At 31.6% G+C, this 26,351-nt stretch overlaps 2 protein-coding genes and 1 long non-coding RNA gene across 3 annotated transcripts; 2 read left to right on the top strand and 1 right to left on the bottom strand.

The window, feature by feature from the left end:
• The first annotated feature begins 336 nt into the window (after window positions 1-336).
• On the top strand, window positions 337-1,573 carry LOC101212424 (kirola). The gene is made up of 2 exons (XM_004149738.3): window positions 337-566; window positions 1,158-1,573. The coding sequence occupies exons 1-2, from the start codon at window positions 377-379 to the stop codon at window positions 1,421-1,423; spliced, it is 456 nt and encodes a 151-aa protein (XP_004149786.1). The 5' UTR covers window positions 337-376; the 3' UTR covers window positions 1,424-1,573.
• Window positions 1,574-14,273: 12,700 nt separating this feature from the next.
• Window positions 14,274-20,309, bottom strand: LOC101214105 (major latex protein 15). Its single transcript, XM_011653101.2, has 2 exons — window positions 20,061-20,309; window positions 14,274-14,887 (listed from the first exon to the last, which is right to left on the bottom strand). Exons 1-2 carry the CDS (start codon window positions 20,245-20,247, stop codon window positions 14,610-14,612), a joined length of 465 nt encoding a protein of 154 aa, XP_011651403.1. The 5' UTR covers window positions 20,248-20,309; the 3' UTR covers window positions 14,274-14,609.
• On the top strand, window positions 15,441-17,142 carry LOC116402495. The gene is made up of 4 exons (XR_004214894.1): window positions 15,441-15,898; window positions 15,992-16,064; window positions 16,150-16,198; window positions 17,078-17,142. It is a non-coding gene; the product is annotated as an uncharacterized LOC116402495 (long non-coding RNA).
• Window positions 20,310-26,351: the final 6,042 nt, after the last annotated feature.

Below are 26,351 nucleotides of genomic sequence, written 5' to 3'. Positions count from 1 at the left end.
ATACAAATTATCCTAACTTAGATTCTATCAATAGTTTTCACCCAAAACACAACTATTATAACATATACACTATTATATTATAACTCACAAACACTACATAATCATCGATTCAGTCCCAAATTGCTTTTTAATTCTTAAAGAACACAAAAATTACTCAATGTCCATGCAAAGCTTTGGACTGTAAATAATTTAAAGTTGTACAACAGAATATTTCATTCATTTTCTCACTTGAAAATGATAATGAATTGTAACGAACAAAAGGAATAAAAAGTCACATCAAGATGCACCCATTTTTGGCTTTATTTAGCTATAAAACGGTCCTTCTATGGACACCTTATTATGAGCAGATTTGAAGCTACACATTAGAATCTTCAAAATGGCTCAGATATGTGAGATCTCAGAGCAAGTGAATATCAAGTCTTCTGCTCACAAGTTCTATCAGTTTTTCAAGAACAAAATGGATTATGTTTTTGTTCAAATGTTCCCTGAAATTTATAAGAGTTGTAAGGTTGTGGAAGGGAATGGTTTTTCTGATGGCAGCATCATCCACCTAAAATTTAACGCAGGTGAGGATCTGTATCAAAACCATCATTTCAATTTTTTTCGATTTTGGTTCAGTTATACTTTTAAATATTCTATATTTTAACATTTCGACTTTTTTCTTCTGACCAAAATTACCTTTGAGAAATCAATATTATTTATTTATTATTTCAAAAAGCTATTTAAGAAACACTACTCTTACCTTCTAAATCTTTTTCTTTTATTATCTACTTCTCTACCCATGTTTTAAAAATCAAGGGAGCTAGTTTCTAGAAACAAAAATAAAATGAATTTTAAAAGTTTGCTTTTGTTTCACGAATTTGGTTAATAATTCAAACTTTTTTAATAAAAAGATTATCAAGCCTAAAATCCAAACGCAAGAACAAAAGGCCAAATAAGTCTTATCAAATCGAGCCTAAAAGGTTCTGGGTTTGTTACGCAACCTCCTTAACATCATATTCTTCCTCACTTTATATCAATACAATTGATGCGTCAGGTTATGTCAGTTGTACATATACACCTTTATTGTATTTTGCGAGCTCCTGGGATTTACTTAGCAACAATTCTTACACTCTTTTTGTTTTTTTTTTTTCCTTGTTTTGGATGAAATTACTTAGGAAAACCAGAAGAGGTGAAAGAGAGGCTAGCTATTGATGATGCCAACAAATCAATAACTTTTGAGTGCCTTGAAGGAGATCCATTAAGAAATTTTGAAGTGCTTAAATTAAAATTTCAAGTTCTTGAGAATGGTAACAATGGAGGAACAGTTAATTGGTCTATAGAGTTTGTGAAGGCAAATGAAGATGTGGCTTCACCACATCACTATCTCCTATGTGTAACTAAAGTTGCCAAAGGCCTTGATGACTACCTTTGCAACAACTGAACTTAAAAGCCATCCCAACTTGGTTTGGCTATTAAAATTATATGATTTAAATATCTCCTTATCTCGAGCTGTATTGTTATCATATGTGTGTACTCTGAAGCTTAATTGGAATAAATAACGTAACAATGGTAATGGTTACTTATTCTACTATTTTTTCTCTTTGTTAGACCTTCCTTGAAAAAGAGAACTTAATTGAGAATGAGAGCTTTTCTAATTTGAAGTGAATCCTAGAACAATAATAAAGCATAAAGTAACCTCCATATATAACTTGTTAATGATCTCAAGAAAGTTAACCAAATTTTGTATAGAAAGATATCAACAAAGATCAAGAAGAAATGAGTATTTGTTTATAACTTCCATATTTTGAACTGTTTGCGATCTATTTATCAAGCTAAATTGAAAGTTCAAACATGAATAAGAAAAAATCTAACATAATGAGGTTGAACTTTATAATGAATATTCATTCCAATCCAACTTGAATTACTTCAACTTGTCAAACTCTAAGTTGTTTTAGAAACTATTTATACCAAAATTATAGGTTCAATAAAATCGAGAACGCAGTAGTCTTCAAAATATAGGCTCAATGAAATTGATAACACAATCTTTCACCTATATTGTATAAATTTAGCCTCAAGCCATGGACTTCATACGTGAACATTCGAATGGGAGGACGTGAAATAAAGAGATAGACAAGACGCTAAAAGTGGACATAAATATGTTTTTTCTAACTCATTGCATCTTTTAGAGTACCAACGATCCAACTCTTTATACTAAGCTAACGTTGTTACTACTTAAATAAATAAAGACTTTTTATAAAATATATAAAAGAAAGACACTAAATTTTTAATGAAAAATTTCAAACATTCATTTATAAATCGTAAATAAAGTAGGTAGATAAAATGCTAGTTTGAACTCTATTTAAACTTTTAAAGAAATTAACATAAAAGTAAAACGTAAGTCCGATAAATTTAAATAAAATGCCAAAAAATCAAAATACTATAAACATAAGGCAGAAGCAACACGAACCATGGTCACTTCTTGTCATTCGTCAACTTTTCTCTAACTCTATCTTTACCTTTGCCTCAAAAATTAAACATAGAAATGGGTGAGTATAAACATATACTCAGTAAGTGTAATGCCTCGAAAAATTAAGATAATTTTTAGAGATAATTATCTTAATTTTGTTTAATTATTTTTAATTTGTTGAGCGTTAGAGAACTTGAGTTGTGGTGTTTGTTGAGAATTTGATTTAATTTAATGTTATGAGATTTAAGTAAATTTGTGGAAATTATTCGGTTTTATAGACATTTAAATTTATATAAATAATTTGAATGTTATTTAATTACAATGAAGCGTAGAAATTTTGTTACAAATTTGATAATTATATGTATATGTGGTTATATATATAATTATTATGAAAAATAGTAAATATAATTCTATCCGTGAAAAATTAATTATATGAAAGAATATAATTGATTATTTGGAGAGAGAATATTTGCTTACAAAGAAAAATAAAATAATTATATTTTAGAAAAATATAACTATTTGCAACAGTAAAATTATTTTGGTAAAGGAATAAAATTGTTTGGATTTGATGGGATTTAACGAGAGAGAAGATTTGATTTTTGAAAAAGATAAGTAGAGTAAAATTCTTTACCAGCAAAGGAATAAAATTGTTTGGATTTGATGGGATTTAACAAGAGAGAAATTTGATTTTTGAAGAAGATAACTACTTTCAAAGACAAAAGTTGTTTTAGCGAGGAAAGATAATGAAAATAAAAATATATGTTTATATATATATATATATATATATATATATATATATATATATTCTATTAAAAGGAAAAGGAAAAGGAAAAGAAATTAATAATGATAAATATTATTATTTAGGTTTATACATAGAATTGGAATGCTCAAATTGAAATAAGAGATCGCAAAAAGAAAAGGTTCTTCATCTTGGAATTTATTTTGATTGCATGAATTTGGAAAGTCTCTTTGGCAAATCTTGAAGATTTAAAAAACGAATTTTTTCCAAGGTTTCAACCTCAATTTTTTAGGGAAGTTAATTAATTTGAGAGAATTTTTGGATGAAAGTCAACTATTAATTTTATTAATTAAAATACTTAAATTTCCTTTTATGATTATGATTGGATTAATTTGAGAATTTTTATTGTCAGCAAATGAATATTTTTAGCTAATCTCAGGTAAGACATTTTTTTTATTAGACCCTTGACATTATGTTTTTCCTTATTATGCATTAGCGTAGCTATGATGCATGATGTGACTGTTGAGAATGATTGATATTGGTAGTCACATAGACAATCGTTATGTATGACTGAGATATGTGATGACCACGATATGTTATGAATAAGATATTATTATGAATGAGATATACTATGGTTGAGATACATTATGATTTAGACATGATATTTATGTTATGCTATATGTATAGGCTATGATGTTCAGTTAGCTTTATCCGTTAGAGTCGTATTGTATGAGTGTCCCTTGGGATCACCACCCATTTATGCTTGTGTGGCCAGCTTTTATGTGTGATTCGACGGGATCACTCACAGCCTGACTCTCTTTTAGGGTGTTTCCTTCAGGATCACCAAGAGCCCAAATATGTTCCTATGGGATCACTAGATAGCATGCGTTCGGGAGCACAATAGTTATGCGATATCTTCTTACAGAACTCTAACGAAAAGTTAACAAACACGCCTACCTGAATTAGTAGTGGGTCCCTTACTGAGTATGTGTTTGTACTCATTATTTTCTATGTTTAATATTTCAGACAAAGGTAAATATACAGAAAATTTGGCGAGTGAGATGAAAGGATTTGTGACTTACCATATGGGGACACTTTTTATTGTTTGTTTTCAGCGTTTCAAGGTTAAATCTTTTTACCTATTTGTTTTTATTATCTTTAAAATTTGTAAAACTCATGGAGCATGTTTTCATGGTATTAATGAAAATTTTAGTTTTTCTCTTTTCAAGAAAATTTCAAAATTGTTATTTATCTTTAAGATAATGACCTCGGCTTAGTAAAAAAGTTGGATCGTTACAGTAATGGACCCACTATTAGTCCCGCTAGATGTCTGTGAACTTCTCATTAGGGTCCCATAAGAAAATACCTCATAATTATCGTGCTTCCGAACACATGCTATTTAGTTATAGCGATCTCGTAGGAACACATCTAGCCTTCGATGAACCTGAAAGAACACCTCCGAGAATTGGATTGTAAGTGACCTCATCGAATCACACATAAAAGTTATCATGATACACTGGTGGTCCTATTGAACACACACAGTCATAAAAATGTGGTGATCTCGAGGGACACCCATATCTGTACGACCCTAACAGACAAGTTAACATAACCCGACAGTCCTTAGCATGTAACCTATCATTAACATCTTATCATGGCATGAATATCAATCCTAATGTCCTTATCATGTTATTAATATATCATGCGTCATAACATGTCAATGATCATCTCAGTCATAACATATCTCAATCATATATCATATCTCAGTCATATCAGCCATAACACATCAGTAATAACAAATCAATCATAACATATCAGTCATAATATAGCAGTCATGTGTGGTATCCATCTATATCAGTCACATTATGCATATTAGCTACCTTAAGACAATGAAAACAAATACATGCAAGCTTTGAATTCTATTTCGAAGGTTAGGTAGTAGAATCTTTTACCTAAGAGATTAGCTTAACAAATCTTTTCTGATAGTTACGATCAAAGTTTTCCAATAGATAGGTCCTAAACAGAAATGGAATCCAATAACTGAAATAATAAAAATAACAGTTGATTATTCCAAAAATCAACTCAATTCAATTTATCCAAAGTTGAGGTTGAAATAAAGTCGACCTTGATTGGAAAAAATTCCGCAATTTAAGTCCTCCAATTTAGCCAATTAAACGTTCAAGGTAAAAGTCTAAAATTAAATCCAAATTAATTTAATTAGAGGCAAAAAAAAAAAAAAAAAAAAAAAACAAATTACTCAAAAGATACCAAATATGCAGCTTGACTTGGAGAAGAGATGCGACTCGGCTAGGAGAAAGGCAAATGGCTCACACCAAGGGAGAGGGGCTTCATGGCTCAGGTGCAAAATCAAGTAGACTTAAATGGCAAAAACGGCTCGCGAACGTGACTACACCTGAGCCAGACAGAGGCAGAAAGAGATGGTCGGAGTACGCTGAACGGAGACTGAGGACGCGACGGAGGATGCTGATGCTTCATGGAAAATGATGGAGCGGAATGGCCAGCTTCGAGCAGACGACGACGACGGAGACGAAACGTTCAGCTTCAAAGTGATAGAGAGAGACGCTGCCGGTAGCATGATGTTCGAACGTAGATGGGCGGTGGTTTGACACTGCCCAGTGATTACTTCATTAATAATCACTTAGTTGCATGAGATAAATAATTTTTTTAGGGAAAATAATTTAAAAACAAATTCTAGACTTTAACCTATTGTTTACCTGAGATTCCATATTAAAATCTAAACATGATTTGTAATGGAATGAAATCAACATCCCAGAACATTTTACCTTTTGAATTTTCATAATTGTCTTACTTTTAGTTATTGCTTTCAAAAAATCAAAAGTTTAAAATTCGGTTTTCAAATCCTTATCTAAAATTAAAACCATTGTAAAATTGGAAAATAAAACTGTGATATTTAATTTGATCCCTACGGATGATATACTCAGCCCTTCAAGGACTGTTTTACTATACTACTATTACTTGGCACGTATGCTGGCACTCGTATCAGCGTATTACAATCATATGAGTCCATACATGCATCAGCCCAGTTATTTGATTATGTACGTTTTTGTTTCTCATTATTTACACCAATTGTCTCTGTTGTTTGATTATTTACACCAATTGTCTCTGTAGTTTGTACTCCCCATGAGAATAGCTTATGCAACTTGATTCTATGTGACCATACAAATTTTAATTTATGCATATCTATCATCACTTTTATATTTTTCATGAAGAAATTGGCAAACGATGGTTTTGAAAAGTCCTAGTAAACAATCGTGTAGATCATGATACACGACGTGTGTAGTTCATGATACACAATTCAAAAGCGGGCTTTTTATTTTGCTATACGGGTCATAAATATTTTGGTGAAGAGGATCTCTTAGTGGTGGTGACTTAATTTGGTGTTTTAGTTTTTTTTTTCAAAGGTATTGTAATAAATGCTCGGGTGGAGATTAGAACCCGGGACCTCTAGTCCACAGGAAAATACAGGTGCCAGTTGAGCTAAGCTCATGTTGGCAATGTACTGGTATTTTTAAGTTCCCAATTAAATTGAGTTTATGGTTCTGTTAATTCTTCTGCTGTGTAAGATTTTTATCCCTTCAAAATCAGTATCATTAACAATTCGATAACAATGTACTAGAAATAAAAATCTGACAATCGATATCATTGATAATTAGTGGCAATAGGATGACAATGAAATAAGAATGAGATGGTAATCAAATGTAGTTAGATATTTTTAACTATAAGGACATTTTGGTCATCCAAAAATTTCAAATGGGCTACGATTGGTGATTTGTTAATCGTGCAAAATTTAAAATGTTAGGTCATGAACTCAAGTTTTATTTTATATTATGCCATATAAGTACAAGTGGCCCTTAATAAAATTTGGGAATTTGACACCATTCTTGTAAACTGTGAACTATAGCATTTCTAAGCCTTCCATTGAAACAAGTGAATGAGTTGGATTTGAGATTAGTTGAAAACTAGGATTTAGTTGAGATAGTAGTATAAAGAAGGGGTTAAAAATGAGTTTACTAAGTGGTGGTAGTTGCCTAAGGTGATGTTGACCGATGAGGTCGAAATTAGGGGGGAAGCCAAACCCATGTTTGGACTCTTTGAATACAATTCCTAGGATTAAAAAACCAAATCCATGGGTTTGGAATACGTTGTTTTTTTTATTGAATGTCATGTGTTTTAGAAAAAAAATCACTTAAATCTCTTATCAATGATTATTGATAACCGTTGGCAACAAACGTTAGCCAACTTTACGATCAACTATGATGACATATCATGATCGATCAACGGTCGCGAAAACCAATTTTGTTAATCATCATTCAGATCATTTTGATATCGTCGCCTTTGAATCGTCTTCGCCATCGATTATTGATCGTCAATGATCTACAACTTGGACGTTACTGTCATCAGGCGAACATCTTGATCGATGATGATCAATTGTTATCGTTAATTATAGATCTCATGCCTATTGACAAACGATCGTATTGCTAATCAATAACCAATAGCCATGACCCTTTATTTATCAGTATTTCGATTTTAAAATTTTATGTTAAAATTTTTATTTCATTCATTTATTTTTATTTTTAAAAATTTGTAAACTCTGCTACATTTTTTCATGGTACTTTTTGTTGATTATGCAAACTTGTATTTTAGGAATAATTATTTGAAATTATTTTAATAAAGATTTAGGTTTTCTCTTTTTAAGAAAATGTAAAATTGTCAATTATTTTTGTGGTAGTGTTCTCAGCTTAGTATAAATTTGATCGTTATAGCCTAGTTTTGTATTAATGATATAGGTTTATATGTTAAATTGAATATTATTTTTTATGGTGCTTGCATATGTTGCAAAAGATACATGCAATGACCATCGATCTACTTTTAGTAACAATCTTATTATTTATTTTACTAAGACTAATATTCTAGTGGCAAACTTTGCATATCACTGTACAAAAAACAAATAGTAACAAATAAAAGTTGCTAAAACTGAGTTTTAGTAGTGCATATGTGTCAGTAAAAGTTATCTTTTTGCAGTAGGCAATGAATATATGTGCGTTGAGATTTATGTCCTAAAATCCAAAAGTAAATATAATTCGTTGACCGTTATTAATTAATAAAATGTTATTATTATTATTTCAATAAGCGTTATTGATTATATTATTATTTTTGTCTTAATAACCTAAATCCAATAAACTAGCATCCTAATATGTTTGATGAGTCTTGAACAGTATGTAGAGACATATAAGAATCAATGTTTAGGATCAACTTAAAGGATCCATAGTATAGGGATAAGGCTGAGTACCTTATCCTAATATGGATACGACTCAATTTGTATTTGATACAAACACAATAATCCAACGCATTCGTGTAGGTGACATGCGAGTGAAAGTATCCTATGCAATAAGTTTCCATCAGACCGAACTACGAAATAGTAACCACTAGATGTAACTCCATTGACTAGTTGAGTTTCTATTTTATTATGATGACCTAGGTAACTTAGTCTTAATCTTGAGTGTACGTATTATGAACTTTTGTTTGCAAGGAATTGTCTTTTGATTTGTACGGGTGAGGGTGGCTAGATTGCCGACTCAATATGCTTATCATTTTGGGGACAAGACCGAGTGGAAAGCTTGAAACATAATTACACAAGATAGAATTCACTCTGATACTTGAATAAGGGGCCCTACCCTCTTTACGACATGAGAGAGACTTATGTTTATTGGTTGGACCATAAAAGGTTGTTCATTAGAGGAGCACTGGTATTTATGAGCTAGAAGTAACCAGGGGTAAAATGATAATTTTACTCAATTGGTGTTACAAACACTCATGAAGGACTAACTTATTGTTATTGGTCTATATTCGTTGATAGATAAATATATCTACAGTGAGAAATGTTTAATTGTGAGTCTTTAGTGGAGTGTACACACAGTTAATGAATATTGATTAATGTGGTGAATGAGTTTAGTCAATTAATCTCATATCATTGTAGCTTCTGATGTGTAGGTCCATTAGGTCCCATTCTTAGCTCGTAAAGGGTAATAAGATTTATTTATATTGGTTGTAATTCGAAATGTTCAAATTTACTTTGGGAATTAGTATAATGTATGTTGATACATTACAATATAAAAATTATATTTTAATTAAAATTTATCATATAAATTTAATTTTGAATATGATTCAAAATTAATTTATGAGAGATGAAATATTTGAATGAGTTTAAATATCAATGTGAATTGGATTCATATTAAAACTATCGGTTAAAATTTAATGTGTATATAATACACATTAAAACTATAAGTCATGATAGAAATTTATATTTGAATATGATTCAAATTTGAATTAAATTAAACATAAGATATTTAATTTAGCAATTAATTAAGATATTTAATTTAGCAATTAATTAATTGAAGAATTAATTAATAGTTTAGTTTAGTTTCATTAAATTAAATTAATTAAACTAAAACTATAGGATATGCAAGAGATATTAATCAAATATGATTTAAATGAAATATTAATTAATGAAATTTTATTTAATTAATTGTTAATTTAATTAATTGATTAATTTATTTAATATTTTTATTAATTGAATATTTTTTAAATTAATAGAATCTCATGATTCTCTCAAAGTCTCAAATTTGGAGTTTTAGTAGATTCAGAGGCGTCAAACTACGTAGGTTTTTCTTTCTCTAATCTATAATTAGTAAGCATGTTTAGTAATAAAAAAAATTGGTTTATGTATTATTTTGCCAATGCATGATATTTTTTAAGTTTTCAATTAAATTGATCTACAATCTTTGTAAAATTTTTCGCTGCTAAGGGCTTTAATCTCTTCAATGTGTTGCAGCACGAGACTTGATCAACAGCCCCTGACACCTCAATTATCATATGAACTGCCAAAACGTTCACTCTTAAACTTGAACCATAGCTTTATCGCCTAGTTCAAACTTAAACCTGTGATAAGAAAACACAATGTCAAATAAAAAATCAAACTTCATCTTTTATTAACTTAACAACATGGGTTCCAAATACATAATACATGCTTTCTTTTACAACAAACACTTAAAACAAAGACTTAAGGTTTCCAATGCCTAGCACTGAATGAATAGAATTCCCATAGCAGAGACGTGTGAACGCCATGCAAAAGAAATTCAACTTGAAACACAGAGAAAACTCCTAAACATGCTTCTATGGAAGAAAAGAAGAAAAGAAAACTAACGTTTATAGAACCTCTCAAGAATTCTCGAACCTCCCAAAGAATACCACGAAACCATGAAGTCTTCCTTGTTATCCTCAAGATAAAAAAAAAATTACAGAGAGTTTGTGGAGCTTCTATGTTTTTGTTTTGTTTAAAGGAAAAAATATTTGCAGAGAGAAATTATCTTCATGGAAGCAATAGATATCAAAAAACCATTAAAAAAGATTGCCACCTTTCTTCTATATCTTAACCAAAAGATATGAAGAGAGATGAAAGGGAAAGTTATCAAAATAACTTCCTCCCTCTCCCATTAAGTAGAATAACTCCCTTGGAGTTATTTTTTTTATTTAAATTAATATAAATATAAATATAATATAAATTCAAATTATATTATATCTTATATAATATTAATTTTATATTATATCATATATAATATAACTAATGGTTTAGATCTTCTCATATGATCTATAGTTTTAACATGAATGGAATCCATATTAATTTTTAATCTATAGTTTATTTATGAATCTTATTATTTGAATCATATTCAAATATTAACTTCTCTCACAAAAACTTTATAGTATAATGTATCAAATACATCATATTAATTGTATCATATACAATTTATTCACTTTAATCAATTTGAACTATTCAAATTAAACCAAAATAAATTTGATTTTCATTTATCTTTATTGAGGTAACAATGGACTTTATGGACCTACAGATTAAAGCTCCAATGATGTGAGATTAATTAATTAAACTCTTTAATTAAATTAATCACTATTCATTAACTACCGGTCATTCCACTAAAGAGCAATAGTTGCACTCTTCTTACTGTAGATATATTTTTGTGTCCATTAGATATAACCAATCAACAATGCAATGACCCTTCACAAATTGCTCATAAGTACATCTAGGCTAAAAATTACCGTTTTGCTCATGTAGTTACATCTAACTCCTTACGTACCACCAATCCCTCTAATGAACAATAGTTATAGTCCCACTATAACTCTCCTCTCAGGCAAGAGAGGGTGTGACGCCACATTGTTCAAGCCCTAGAATCAGCCCTTAAGAGAGCAATTTCTCTACTTACTCTATCTATTGAGAATAAGTGAATTCCTTCGTGTGTAGTTGTGTTCCCAGCTCCCTAATCAAACGAATCCCCAAAATGGTAGGCCTATTGAGTCGGTGATATAGGCCCCTCTCACCCATGCAAATCAAAGTACTGCCTTCATAGGCAGGAGTTCACAACTCACTCAGGATTCAGGTCAAGTCACCTATGGTCATTTTGGTGAAATGTAGTCTCAACTAATAACGGTGTTGGTAAGAGAAACTATTCATTTCATGCTCCGATCTTATACAAACTCTTTGTATTAGAATACCCCTGCTCTAATGTCTCGACATGAATGATTAAGATCAAATCATTTGTCGCACTTTAGAACAATTGTAACAACTACAAAGCATGGAGACCGTATTCGTACGTAGTATCACCAGGATAAGGTATCCAGCCTTATCCATCTACTACAGACCATTTAGGTTATCATTTAAACATTTTCCACTTGTATGTCTCCACATACATGTTTAGGTTACATAAGATAACCTTGGATGTTAGTTTATTGGTTTTTGTGGGTTAATACAACTAAATGTCAAATAAAATAACACACTTTATTTTATTAGATAAATAAAATGTTTGTATAATATATACAATTACAAACTACAAGACCACAAGACCACAAAATTTAGGGCATCAATCCCAACAAGCACAACTTCTTCATATTCAAACTTAAAATGTCTGGCTAACGCCTTAATGCGTACCAATTCACCTTACCCTTATCAACTTGGCCTCAACATTTGATAACCTAGAGAATGAGAACTTAAAACCTTAGTCAAATACTTAGTGAGTGGTATTTTGGAAATCCTTTATGGAGAATACAATTCAATCATGTGAATTCATTTCCATAAACACTCAACACCTCATTCCAAAACATAAATCACACATTATTAGCCGTTCTTATTCCTTTTACAAAGAACGTGAACCATCCCATGCATAGACTATTGGGATGACTGTATCATCATCAAGATCCATTAGAGAACGTCCCAGTTCATTTTCCATTGCTCAGGCTGTTAACTCAAACGCATTAGTCAACTTCTTACTACCATGTGGTTTGTAAACCCCACGGTTGCCTTGACTCATTATGTGCACATAATAGCTCGCTTATTGATAGGAATAAAAACTAATGATTTGCTCACATATGAGCAATTCATACAAATAACATGAAAACATGAAAACTTCAACTTTAGAAACTTTTTCTTTCAAACAATCACAGATTTCTCATAAATATCAACAAGATTGTACAATGCGTTAAACATTAGCATAATATAATTTATGACTTTAGAAAGAAAGCTTTAAAATCTTTTTCGTCTTTAGAAAATCACTCACAAACTAGTTCCCTTCTTTTGAAAGCTTAATCAACAAAACCATTCTTCTCGCCGGGTGACCTTCTCAAAAGCACAACTCTTAGTACTTTTTCTTAGTAATTAAAAAATAACTCTTTTTAAATCTTTAAGTCCTATTTATACTAATCTAAAAAAATCAAAGTAGTCATTCCTTAAACTCTCCTTAGCTCACCAATACTTACTTGACACTTTACATGAATATGTTTATGGGGTGCTTGCAAAAATAGCAAAAAGATTTATGATAACAGGGCTCATATCACTACATTTTCTAAATTACAAAAGTAACAAATTTGAAAGCCAATAAACTTTTGTTAGCCCTCTAATAGCCATCTGATAACCCTCTGATAACCGTTTGATAGTCATCTGATATCACCAATTACTTGTCATATTTGTCATATTTGAAATATGCAAAAAATAGGTATCACGGGCTGTTTTTTCTAAATATTTTTGTCATATGATGCAATTTTCCTAAGTTTATTAACTTTCCAGACCATACTTAGCTTAATTATTTACACATAGCCTTAATTAATCACAATTAAAAATTTCCTCAAATTCTCTTAACTTTCCATGCCTACTTCTCTTGCGATATAACATCGAAACACCAAATTATTCACAGACACAATAACTTCCTTCATTGGGTCGCCTAGTTTCAACGGAATCATCGCGTTACATAACCTTAATGCTTTACGTAACCTTAACACAATTATCTGTCCTTCAAAATACATACTCCCAAAACACCTATTACTTCAAAAGAAAAACCCTTATATTCCATATACTCGGGTCTTATGTCATAAAACCTTTAGCTACAAAGTTACAGAAGCATTCTTACTCATGCATGTCTTAATGTTGCTAATACTTTTAGTGGCGCGTTTTGACTTTTATCTAGGAGTATAAATGGATTGAGTTGGGAGACATTCCCAACTCAACCCATATTTTCAGGTTTGTTGGGTTGCCAACCCAAATAACTCAAATTAAGTTTCCAACCCAACTCGTAAAATATGGGTTGGGTTGGGTTAGGGTTGTCGGGTTGTATCATTATTTTTTTTTTTCGTTTCTAAATTTTAATGTTTGTAAATGGAAATCATCAACCATAAATCAAATATGTTTCGTATCAAGTTAAGCAAACAAAAAATCTCTCGAAACTCATAAAATTGTTTAACTTATATTAAATAAATAAATAATATATATATATATATATATATATATATATATATATATTAATTTGAGTTGAGTTGGATTGACTCGAATTTTTCAACCCTCCAACTCGAGATCCAATAACTTAACCTGAAAAAAAATAAAAAATTCAATCCAACCCAACCCAACCCAACCCACATTTTAAACTAACCCAACTCAACCCATATAATATGAGTTGGGTATGCAATCGAAGTTTCCGAGTTATCATCAACGAGTTTTTTACACCTCTAAAAGTTAAGAGAACCCTTGTTAAACAAAAACATGATCTTCATGAATGTTCAAAGACAGTCTACACTGCAACCCATAAAAAAATTAAAATATTACATAGAAGGAGATAAGCAAGCTAGCAAATATTAAAATATTGATGAAGTTGAATTCTTCTGATCAACCTTCAACCTTGTACACAATACACATAACAATTGAGATAAAAGTACAAATAATGGGAAACGAAACATATGATGACAGCCCAATTTATGTATAGATTATTATTTAAATAAAACCATAAACAAGTTTATGGTCTTTTTTTCTCTTTTTGTTTTTTTCCTCTTCTTTTAGTTCATTATTTGTTTGGAAAGGTAAGCATCAAGGCCTTTGCACACTTTCACTCCAAATTGGAGATAGTTATGTGGTGGAGCCACATCTTCATTTGCCTTCATAAATCCCACTGACCATTTAACTGAGCTAACACCATTTTTACCACCATCTCTAACTTCAACTTTCACTTGGAACATTTCAAAGTCTTTTAATAGATCTCCTTCAACACATTCAAATATTACTGCTTTGTTAGGTTCATCCACAAGTAGCCTTGTCTTTACTTCTGCCGGGATACCTACCAATAAAAAAATTTAAAAAGCAAACCTTTACAATCCAAGAATTGGAGTTAACAAAGAAAAAGTAACTTTTAGTAAATCCAATAGGAGCAAATGTTATATTCAATTGGTTTGGCCACATTAATGTTGAATACGAACCCTTTTCACATACCTTCATAATAATATTACATTATCTGCTTGGGACATAATACGTTCTTAATAGCCTTGTTTTTCAAACCACTTAAAAGTCTTCCTCTCAATAAAGATATACGTAAAACTATTTTTCTATTAGTATGACTCTTATACAACTTGACAAGGAAAACAAACCTAGGTTTAGATAATAAATCTAATATGAGTTTGTAAAGATAACCAATGTCATCCATATATCTCTGCCATTTTTTAAAATTGGCTATTTTGTTTATTAGTCTTTGGAATTTTTTTATAATAAAATACTTGATATCAAACTTATATTGTAATGCCCCAAAGGTATATATATATATATATTTTTATATTTAATTTAAATAAAAAGAAAAGAAAAAGAAATATATATATTTTATTTTTTTTCTTTTTCCTTTTCTTTTCTTTTTCCTTTTTCTTTTCTTTTCCCTATTTCTCTTCTCCTCCCGTGCGCCACGCGACCCACCTTCCCCTTCTCTCCGTTCGCGCAGCAACTGCCGCCGGCCGTCTCCGTTCCTCTTCTCCTTCCGTTCGTGCTCAGCCGCAGCCCAGCCGCCGATCCTTTTCCTTCCGTTTCCTTCCCGCCGCGAAGCAAGACCGTGCCGCTGCCAGTCCAGATCTGCGTTGCAGTCGTCCCGCGCGCCGATCTGCCGTCTCCATCTCCGTTCGCGAAGCAAAACCGCCGCCGCTCGCCGAACCCAACCGCCACCCTCTCTTTTCTTCTTCAGATCTAAACCGTCGCGCCCATCCGCCTGTAACCGCCGTGCCTCTCCGCTCACAACCGTCGTGCCTCCCTCGGAAAGCAAATCGTCGTCCAGATCTGCCTCGCCGTGAACCATTGGGCTCATATTTGGGTAAGAACAAGTTATGGTTTTTGTTGGTTTTCTTGGTTTTTGTTGGATGCTGCCATTGGATTTAATTGTTGGCGAAATGCTTAATTCTTGAAGGTACATCTTGATTCAGTGAGCGAATCCTTGATTTTCCAAAAGGTTGAAGTGGACTTGATTTTCCACTTCTTGGGTAAGTTGTGGAATTTACATATGGGGTAATTTGAATGGTTGAAACTATTTAGAAAGATGTTGATTTTATGATTGATTATGTTTAGGATTTGATTCATTGGACTTAGTAGATTGAAGAACTTGCATAAAAGTGAGGTAAGGGATTTTCTACTGGACTCACCTAAAGTTTTTGAGTTGTGTTGGACTGTATGGATGATGATTAAGATGTACATGTTTGATTGCAGACTAAATGTTTAGTGTATGTTGTATTTGACTGGAAACAATATATATATACATTGATGTGTGAATTGATGTGGATTGCCGAAAGTATACATGTGAATGACTGAAATTATGCTTATGTGTACATGATGATATTAATAGATTGTGCTGTATAAAGATTGGATGTGAACTAGTGAATTTGTTTCGGTTGGATGTGGATTATACTGAACTGTGGTTTGTACTGGTGAACTGAGGGGTGTATTGACTTGACTGTATAGTGGATTGACTGATGTATTAGCATTTTACTGACAGACATATGATTGTAGTAAAATAAGTTGACTGTTAGGATGTTGAAAGAAAGGACTTTGTGATTTGAAGTAACTGAAAGATGGGTTGAATGGAATGAGGGGATAAATTGTTAGGTTGTATTGGGATGTTTACCTTGTAGGTGTCCCACGGGATCACCAATTTATTGTGCACCTTCGGGAGCATTTGACTGATATGTGTTTCTGCAGAACACTAGACTGATATGAACGTCCCTCGGGGCGTTAGACTGATATGAACGTCCCTCGGGCGTTAGACTGATATGTACGTCTCTCGGGCGTTAGACTGATATGTACGTCTCTCGGGGCGTTAGACTGATATGTACGTCCTTCGGGGCGTTAGACTGAAATGTGTATCCTACGGGATCACAAGACTGCGACTGTACAGGGTGTCCCAATAGAACTTTAACAATTTATTTTCCCCTGACGAGACCAGTAGAGGGTCTCTTACTGAGTATTTAAAATACTCACCCTTCTTATGTTTAATTTTCAGGCAAAGGTAATAAAGGCGGCAAACAGGCGAGGGGCAGGAAGGAAGCATGATGCCATAGGAAACGTGTTTTTTTTTTTTTTTGCTTCCGCTTATGGGTTCTTGTGAGGTTTAAAATGAATTGAAATTTAGTTTACAAACGTTTGTTGTAAATAGTACTATTTTATGTTTTCTTGAATGTTTAAAAATCAGGCCTGACTTGAAGATGTTTTTTTTTTAATTGTTTACGTTTTGTTTTATATTAATCAAAGTCTTTATTTGTTAAAAATTATCGATCTCGACTTATTTAGAAAAGTTGGGTCGTTACATATATACTATGGATGTCTCCCTTAATTTACCACGATCCATTGAAAAATTAAAGAAAATGGCACGGGATACTAAAACAACATTAAATAATACTTTTAACTTGAGATATCAATTAGGTTAGATGGTAGATCTAACTTTTCTTTTTTCTTTTCAATCACAAGCTTGAAAATATACTTGTTTGAATTGTATGTAGTCGAGTAAGGATATTTTAACGACCAAATCATATTGTTAATATTAGTCTCATCAAAATCTCTAATTTAAATGAGATCACTCACATATTGATTTTAATCATTAGACCTGTGATGCAAATTAATTAATATAGTCAATCAAGAAGCCTTTTTTTCTTATTATTATGTAGAGGTTTAAATTACACTCAATCACATGGTTAACCTAATTACTTGAAAATAAAGGTTTAATATAGAATAATACATCCTTATATTGTATGCAATGTATAAACTTAATAAAGATTTTGTTACCCTACAAGCATTGAACATAGAGAATTTATTATTACAATAAATGACATCCTTATTTGATATGCGATATTACAATTAAACATTTAATAAAATTTAAATCTAGAGTGGATTATGTATGTAATAATGTGTAAAATAGTGGCCACTGTGATTAGGTCAATTTTATGTTTGCCACGTCATTTTAAAATTTTAAAAATTTATTATAAGCAGAAAACTATAAAATATATATTAGATTTTTAGAAAATTGGATAAAATAACATTTTATGAATATGATATACTAATTATAGCATATTGTTATAGAACTTTACAAATATGACAAAATTCTCGCCCCGTCTTAAATTTGTTATTATTCCTAGACTACCCTTTAATAACTTATTTATCTTCCTCTTTTTAATGTCCTACTCATTTTTTATTTATTCTCCAATTTTTTAAGACCCTAATTATTTGTTTATTTTTATACTAGAAAAATTATTTTTTCTTTCTGTCTTAATCTTAATTTTAGAATATCAATAATATAATAATTACAATACGAAATATAATGGTTGTTCATCGGAGTAATTTAATTTCATTTGTGTTTTGTTTTTTTACTTTTTTCGATGTGTATTTTGAGTTGAATCTGATTCTAAATTATTTTATTTTATTTTTTTACATTAATTTTGTTTTGGTTTTATTTTGTCTGAGTTTTGTATATCAGTGTTGTGATATACTTATATTATATGTATTAGTTGGTTAATATACTTACTACGTGATTTTTTCATTTTTTCAAATTTTATGCAGTTCATTAGAGTATTATTAAGTATATGAATGATGTAATCCAATGTATCATTATCAAGTATATCAACAATATATTGTTAAAACATATCAGTAAAGTGAATTGTTATCAAGTATGAACCAAGTTTACAAGTGGATATCAACAGTATATAAAGTGGATATCAATAGTATATCAAATGCATAAGTAGAACTTCAAGCATATCAAGTGCATTTAATCAATCAATTGTATAAGTAAAGAATACTAAATGTATCTGTAGTGCATCAGATGTATCAAACATATATTAGTAATGTTTTCGGAGTCTACCAAAAGGTATCGAGTGTATAAAAAGGAATCAGGTGCATCAAGTGTATCAATTAAATATATCATGTGTATAAAGAAGTATCAGTTATATTAAAGAGTATTAGGTGTATCCAACGAATATTAGTAACGAGGGCATTTGTGACATTTTACTTTTTGATGTGTGGGCTGGACTTCGTTTTTGTCATTTTCGCAAATAATAAAGTGTGTGTTATGGACTTAATTATTATAACTTATTTTGTCATTTTTGCAAATGTCACAAGATTTTTTAATAACAAAAAAGAAAATTGTATCCAATAACAGAAAAGATTTAGGAAAAGAAAATCTATAATACTTTTTTTTATATTGTAAATATAACAAATATTACAAGTAATTAGATATATTATAGGATTATGAAATGACTATTTACTTTTCGGTCCAACAAAAATATACCGATAAAAATCCTATTATTTTTTTTCCTATTTTTACAAACATCCTAAAAAAATATATATAATTACACTTTTCGTAATCTCTTGACTAAAAATTTTGAATTGATGGAGGATTTAATAAAAACGCAATAGCTTCAAGTTAAACTCTTAATAATTTACAATATATTTAGCTTTACAGTAATTCCATCAAACTCAATAATTTGGATTGACATGTGATTTAAAATACTTTTAAGAAATATTCTCAGAATTTCGATCAACATCAATATAGAAAATATATATACACACACAAATAAAAAAAAGTAGCAACCAAATGTATTAATAGGCAAGTATCATATAATTCCTAAAGCATTTTCAATTAATAATTTCACTAGATTTGTTTAAAAATAAAAATTTCTAAAAGAAACCCATCAACATCTGCATTTTGTTCACATTTCTTCCAAACATTTGTGTAAAATTGACCCTAATCATAGGTCTAAAGCAAACATATGTTTAAAGTTAAAAAGTTCTTTAAATATATATTCACAAGGCAAGATAGTAGATGTTTAAGGACATCCCAACTAGATTCCTTTTCTCTAACAATAGCCTCATCATGCCCCGATCAAAAGACGAACATTGTAACATCAAATTAATATAATATAAAATATGAGGATTGAAAGGGAAATTATACAAAATAACATAATGATAGGTAGAAAGAGAGAGAGAGAGATCATCACCAAAGTCATATTTCCAATGGGTGACACTGCCATGAGTAAATCTATTTCCCTCCACAAACTTATAGCTCTGAAGATTTTGAGGGAACAAGTGAGTATAACAATCCATTTTGTTTACAAAAAAGTCATAGAACTTATCACCACAACAATTCAGCTTCACCTCCTCTGAGATATTACAAATTTGAGCCATTTTCAAAGCTTTCTTAAACCAAACTTAAAAGGATCTCTCTCTTCATCCATTGTCCAAAGGATGAGACTTTTATATAGCCAAAATGTTGCACACCAAAGTGGTTGATTCATTAATGATTTCAAGTAAAATATGCAATATGAGATATATTCTCTTAGGGTGCAACCTTTTTTTTTTCAGCCATTGAAGCTAAGATTCTTAATGTCTCATTAGTGACTTATATTTCTTTTATTGTTTCATTTTAGCTTTCAACTTAATCAGGGATTATCTATGCATATATATGAATAGTGGAAGAGAATAATGTATTAAAGATGTACAAAAATAAAGCTACTTTAACTAATTTAAAAAATTAATTGGAAAAGATGAAGAAGATAATGTAGAGAAATAATTTTTAGAGATGGCAAAAAATTATGAAAACCAAGACTGTTCTGCTTACAAACTGAAGAGAACAATTAATTTAAAGTACTTGTGGCCATTGGAACAATTGTGCCATTTCTCTATAATTTGGTTATTTTCATGAAGTGAAACAATCAGTTATAAGGTAACGTCATTTATTCTAACAATCCTCCCATAAATGGTAAGTAGACAAATGAAGATAGGAGATAGAAGAAAACATTTTTTGGTATTTCCTAATTGAGAAATTGCATCAGGATAAGTTGTAAAATCTGTGAACTTTCCCTAGTGACCATCAATCGAGTTTCTTTGGTTAATCAGTGGATATGATGTAACGAACTAACTTTGTATACTAAGCTGAGGTCATTACCTTAAAGAAAAATAACAATTTTGACATTTTCTTGAAAAGAGTAAGTTTTTATTTAAAATAATTTCAAATAACTGTTTAAAACATAATTTGGCAAAGTCATTAAGAAAACCATGAAAATATGCCTTAGTTTTTGGTCTTAACTAATTTTAAAGAAAATAAAAGAAATAAATAAATAAAAATGATTAAAAAGGTGATTTCCATTTCATCGCTATCTTTATCTGAAATATTATTAAACATAGAAAAAAAAAGGTGAGTATAAAAATATACCCAACAAGGGACCCACTATTGGTCCCACTAGGTGATCTGTTAACTTTCCTTTAGGAGGTACCAAAATCTATCATGTGTCTGATGGAACACACGCAATCTAGTGATCCCGTAAAAACACTCTCATCACTTGGTGAACTCAAAGGAACACATACATGATATCGAGCTGTAAGTGATCTCATCAGACCACTCATAAAACATAACATGACAGACTGTTGGTCCCGCCGAACGTACACAATCATAGATCTGTGAAAGGTGGTGATTTAAGGGACATTGTACATGTAGATACACATCCTAATAGCCAAAGTTAACAGACACCAATCCAAAGCATGTAACAAACATCATTATCATAGCATGAAACATTAATCATAACATCCATAATCATGTAATCCATATAACATGCATAATCATATATAATATCAATCATAACTGCAACATCGCATTATGCATTTTAGCTACTATCAATGCATAACAATAAATACATGCAAACTCTTCAATTCATGTTTAAAGGTTCAGTAGTAGAATCTCTTACCTGAGAGATTAGACAAAAATACTCCATAGCTAATAGTAAAAATTCTCTAATTAATTCGATCCCAGTCATAGATGAAGGAAAATTTTTGTTGAAGATTTGATAATTATTTCTCAATTTCAACTCCAACCTACGTGCTTCTTGTTTAGAAATGAAATTATGAGTTGCATTTGAGTCTACCATGGTGCTCTTTGAGGGTTTGGAGTTATGACCACGTTAAAAACATGAGTTCGTTTTCGAAAGTATCCTTTTGGTGCGATGCCTTCTTTTGAATTGGTGATAAGAATTTTAACACACTCATACAAGGGGTGTCTGATAACGTGTATAAATATTCGTTATTATAGCTCCTTTTATTAGAATAATGAGATCAAAACGCACAAGAAATTATCAGAATGTGTAACTTATATTATAAATTCATAAGTATTTAGAAATACATCTTACACAAGCATCATGAGTTCCTTTTCGAAAGTATCCTTTTGGTGTGATGCCTTCTTTTGAATTGCTTATAAGAATTTTAGCACACTCATACGAGGGGTGTCTGATAACGTGTATAAATATTCGTTATTATAACTCATTTTATTAGAATAATGAGATCAAAACGCATAAGAAGATTATCAGAATGTGTAACTTATATTATAAATTCATAAGTATTTAGAAATACATCTGACATAAGCATCATGCCTCTTTTACGTGATTACAATGTCTAAACGCGTGATAAATTGAAAGCAAAAGGCTAGTGAATTGCAAAAGACACGTCACCACGAGAGGAGGGCTCACTAGAAGACAAGAATGGCAGATGGGGTTGATGTGACTACACAAGGCTGCAAGTGGCGTTGACAATTTCAAAAGAATAGTAGTTTTCTGCCAAAAGCTAAACCCTAAACCCTATAAAAAGATTTCATCCCCACCAAGAAGCCTTGTGAACGTATGTAGGGTATATATATATATATATATAGAGAGAGAGAGAGAGAGAGAGAGAGAGAGAGAGAGGGGAGGGAGGGAGGGAGGGAGGGAGAGATAGATAGAGGAGGGGAGGGGAGGGAGAGAGAGAGAGAGAGAGAGAGAGAGAGAGAGAGAGAGAGAGAGAGAGAGAGAGAGAGAGAGAGAGAGAGAGAGAGAGAGAGAGAGAGAGAGAGAGAGAGAGAGAGAGAGAGAGAGAGAGAGAGAGAGAGAGAGAGAGAGAGAGAGAGAGAGAGAGAGAGAGAGAGAGAGAGAGAGAGCCTTTTTGCTATCTGTAAAATTTTCTTCTTCTTCTTCGGTCAGTTGTAAGCCCAACATCTGTGTAGGAAAAATACATACTTCCATTGTTCTCTCGCCCCCCTAACTTATAATATTTTTTATTCTTCTGCACTTTTTTGTAATATATGTTGTTCATATTGTACAATAGCCAAAACCTACACTCTTTATATATATTAAATATTTATACCTTTTCAATCCATCATTTCTTGACTTCTTAGTTGTCAATGTGTTGTTAGTAGTTAGATTTGTGATAAGTTCTTGGTAAGGAGTCTAGCTTATAAATCTACATGCATTAGTTGAATACCATGGATCATCTAGGTAAACCTACTGCTTCGCTTGCACTTGGACAGTTAGTGGGAAAACTTGTACTCAACGAGGATTTAGTGATTATGTGATGAAGAGATACATATTGAGTAATTTGTATAGAGTGATCATGACTCGTGACCTATCACATAGTTTACAATGACAAACCACCACATAAATCCTGCACCAAGTTTTTGACATCATTGTCGAGGAATTGATTTATTTCAAGAATTAGAGTAGAGTTTTACTATCATTTTGGGCAAAGCATTTGGTCCTGGTGAATCACGTGATTAGCCAAAATTCATGCGAAGAGGTTCAAGGTACTAGAGTAATCTAAGATTCCTTGAACCAACCCCATGATCAATGAATCTTTCGATGGATTGCCAAGAGAAATATCAATGAATGTGGTTAATCACAAATGAAGATGAGAACCTCTACGAAGTCATTAAAGAAATTGTCCTCGTGGAGAGTTAATGAAAAAGCATGTTTCACTAAGTTTCGCGGTAAAGACTAAGAAAGATCATTCGAACATTACGATGAATGATTGGGAGCATAGACTTGCGGTGTTGAACAATCAAGATGCAAAAATTCATGTTGCAAGTGATGTATGAAGTTCAAGGACAATGCAGACAAATAAAGCTATATGGAGTAGTAGTGATGATACCACAACTCTTTTTAGCCGATGAACTTAAACAAATGGGTGCAACTGTAATGTATAACTCTTCTACTACCTTTTTAATTGTACCTCTATTTTTGTGATACTTATGCATGTATACCTCTGTAAGTACTTGTATATATGTAAATCCTTTTTGGTATGTGAATTTTGTATATCCCCTAGTCGGGGCTGCACGGTAAACCGCTAAGTTATAGTATGGTGGGATAAGACAATTAAGTTGAAGTCAATTTACAAGAAGGCCGATTTAGTCAAATGTGTTAGGTAATTTTGACCTTCTCATACGTTAAAGTTGAGAGTAGGCTTCATTGGGAAGCGTTAAGGTTTTTAGGAAATAGGGAACGTCTTTCCCTCATAAAGTTCTTAAACTTCCAAGATGAAATGAGTACCTCATACCTTGAGCCACAAGTAGGCTGTCAGGTTTAGCACGCTTCATTTAATTTGATATGACCTTAACCATACATTAACTAAACCCTTAACCCTAGTTGAGAGAGCCTATTTAAACTTACCAAAATCATAAACCTCGACATTTAACCAAACACAACAAGTCACAAAACTATAAATTTCCATATCCTTCAAAACACTACCATTTCAAAAAGTCTTCTCCTAGCTAGTTCGTCAAGATATTCCTTTTATCTTTCACCAAGAAATGATTCCCTTATAAAACCCTTCATAAGACTACAATTCCCTAAAAACCCCTCCTTAGGCGTTAAGTTCACAAAAGATGAAAACAGTGAGAAAGGTTAGGGAGGACTAAGGGAGAAAATATAGGAATAAAAGAAAATGTAAGGGAAGAAGCAAAAGAAAGTGAAAAGATAAGCATGAATAAAAGAAAAGGTAACAAGAAGAATAGAAGAAGATGGGAGAAGAGGCAGATCAATTAGGTGAGGGAAGGGGATCTTGAACATCCAATGAAGAACACCTCTTTGCCTGATGCTGATTTTAAAGGTTTAGCCGAAGGGACTCAAGAAAGATCAACAAAAGAAATTTGGATCCTTAAAGAAAGAGGTAGAAGAAAGTCGAAGGTGGAGGAAGAAATCTTCGAGGAGTTTGAGAAAGGGGTTAAAAGAAACTACTTGTCGAAGGAGAAAGTGTCCAAATGCAAGAAGAGAAGAAGATAAATACAATTAAAAAGCTCTTGCGGGCACTAGTAGAGGTAAAGGAGAAAAGGAAAAACAAACCTTATCACTATCCATATGAATAAAATACCCTGATGCCAACTAAGAATATGAAAGGGTTCAATAATGGGATGTGATGAAGTAAAGACAAGAAGAGGAGGAAGCCTCAGGATATAAGCGAGGACAATGCTTTAAGGATGAGGAATCCAATGACATCTTGTTGCATGCTCACCGCCTTAACCTCTACGTTACAAATTGAACCCTTTAAGGACAAATCACTCAAACTCCTCGCAAATCCAAATCGCCAACATTCCCCACCAGCAACTCTTTCAGGCAAACCTTATTCGCCTATTTTGGACCCTAGCAAGTCCAACGACACGTTGTGACCCAATAGCAAAAGTGAGGATAACTCCACCAGAATAATCTCCCATAAAAACCTCCTTTATTGTTGTAATCTTAAAAAGGATATGCTAAGTGTCATCAATTGTGGCATATTTTAATGATGCTTTATGTAATTTTTATTTCTTTTACTTATAACCATTATAATATAAGTCATAACTTATGATCTAATTCTTTTGCGTTTAATCTTTCTTGTCGCAAGCTTGACTTCCCGCTTTGTAGTATTCTAATTTTTCTTCGCGGTTCAATAACACTTCAATAAAATAAATTATGCGAAATAAAGTTTCTTTGTTATTCAAGTGTCTAACCTGTTAAGGAACCATACTTAGAAAATATTTCTTTAGTTTACTAGGCGTGCAAATTTTACCTCAAACCTCTTTTGTAAAAAATTTCTGCAAATAACTTTATCATTCAATTTTCACAAGGACATTGCTAACCTCTAAATTTGGGGTTGTGCAAAATCAGCGTTAAAACTTTTGAAACTTTTTGAAAACTCTCTTAAGGTGTCCAAAAACAAGGCGTTTTATCAAAAATTAAATCTTCGCCAGAAATCTGAACATTTTAAAATTTTTCTATTCATTTAAAAATAACAACTCCTTTGTTGCCTTCTCTCACAAAAATAAAAAAGCAAAGCTTCAAAAGTAAAAGTAAAAATAACAACTCCTTTGAGCATTAAGCTTGACTCATTCTGAACTTTGAAATACTTTCATAGAAAGAAGTACGCAATGAGAGTCAAACCTGAATAATGAATAAAACTTGCTCACGCTTTGAGAGGTGTAGAAATGAAAAGGGAAAGGTGAGTCGTCAAAAGGGAATGGT

Source organism: Cucumis sativus, chromosome 3 (genome assembly GCF_000004075.3).
Source record: "Cucumis sativus cultivar 9930 chromosome 3, Cucumber_9930_V3, whole genome shotgun sequence".
Lineage (NCBI taxonomy): Eukaryota > Viridiplantae > Streptophyta > Magnoliopsida > Cucurbitales > Cucurbitaceae > Cucumis > Cucumis sativus.
Note: the sequence above shows the minus strand (reverse complement) of the source record. Positions and strands in the feature narration are given on the sequence as shown.

Coding starts and splice junctions, on each gene's coding strand:
- LOC101214105 (XM_011653101.2), bottom strand. CDS start 20,247: ATGGCTCAAATTTGTAATATCTCAGAGGAGGTGAAGCTGAATTGTTGT. Junction 14,888..20,060: donor CCATTGGAAATATGACTTTG/GTGATGATCTCT, acceptor TTTTATTGGTAG/GTATCCCGGCAGAAGTAAAG.
- LOC101212424 (XM_004149738.3), top strand. CDS start 377: ATGGCTCAGATATGTGAGATCTCAGAGCAAGTGAATATCAAGTCTTCT. Junction 567..1,157: donor CCACCTAAAATTTAACGCAG/GTGAGGATCTGT, acceptor GAAATTACTTAG/GAAAACCAGAAGAGGTGAAA.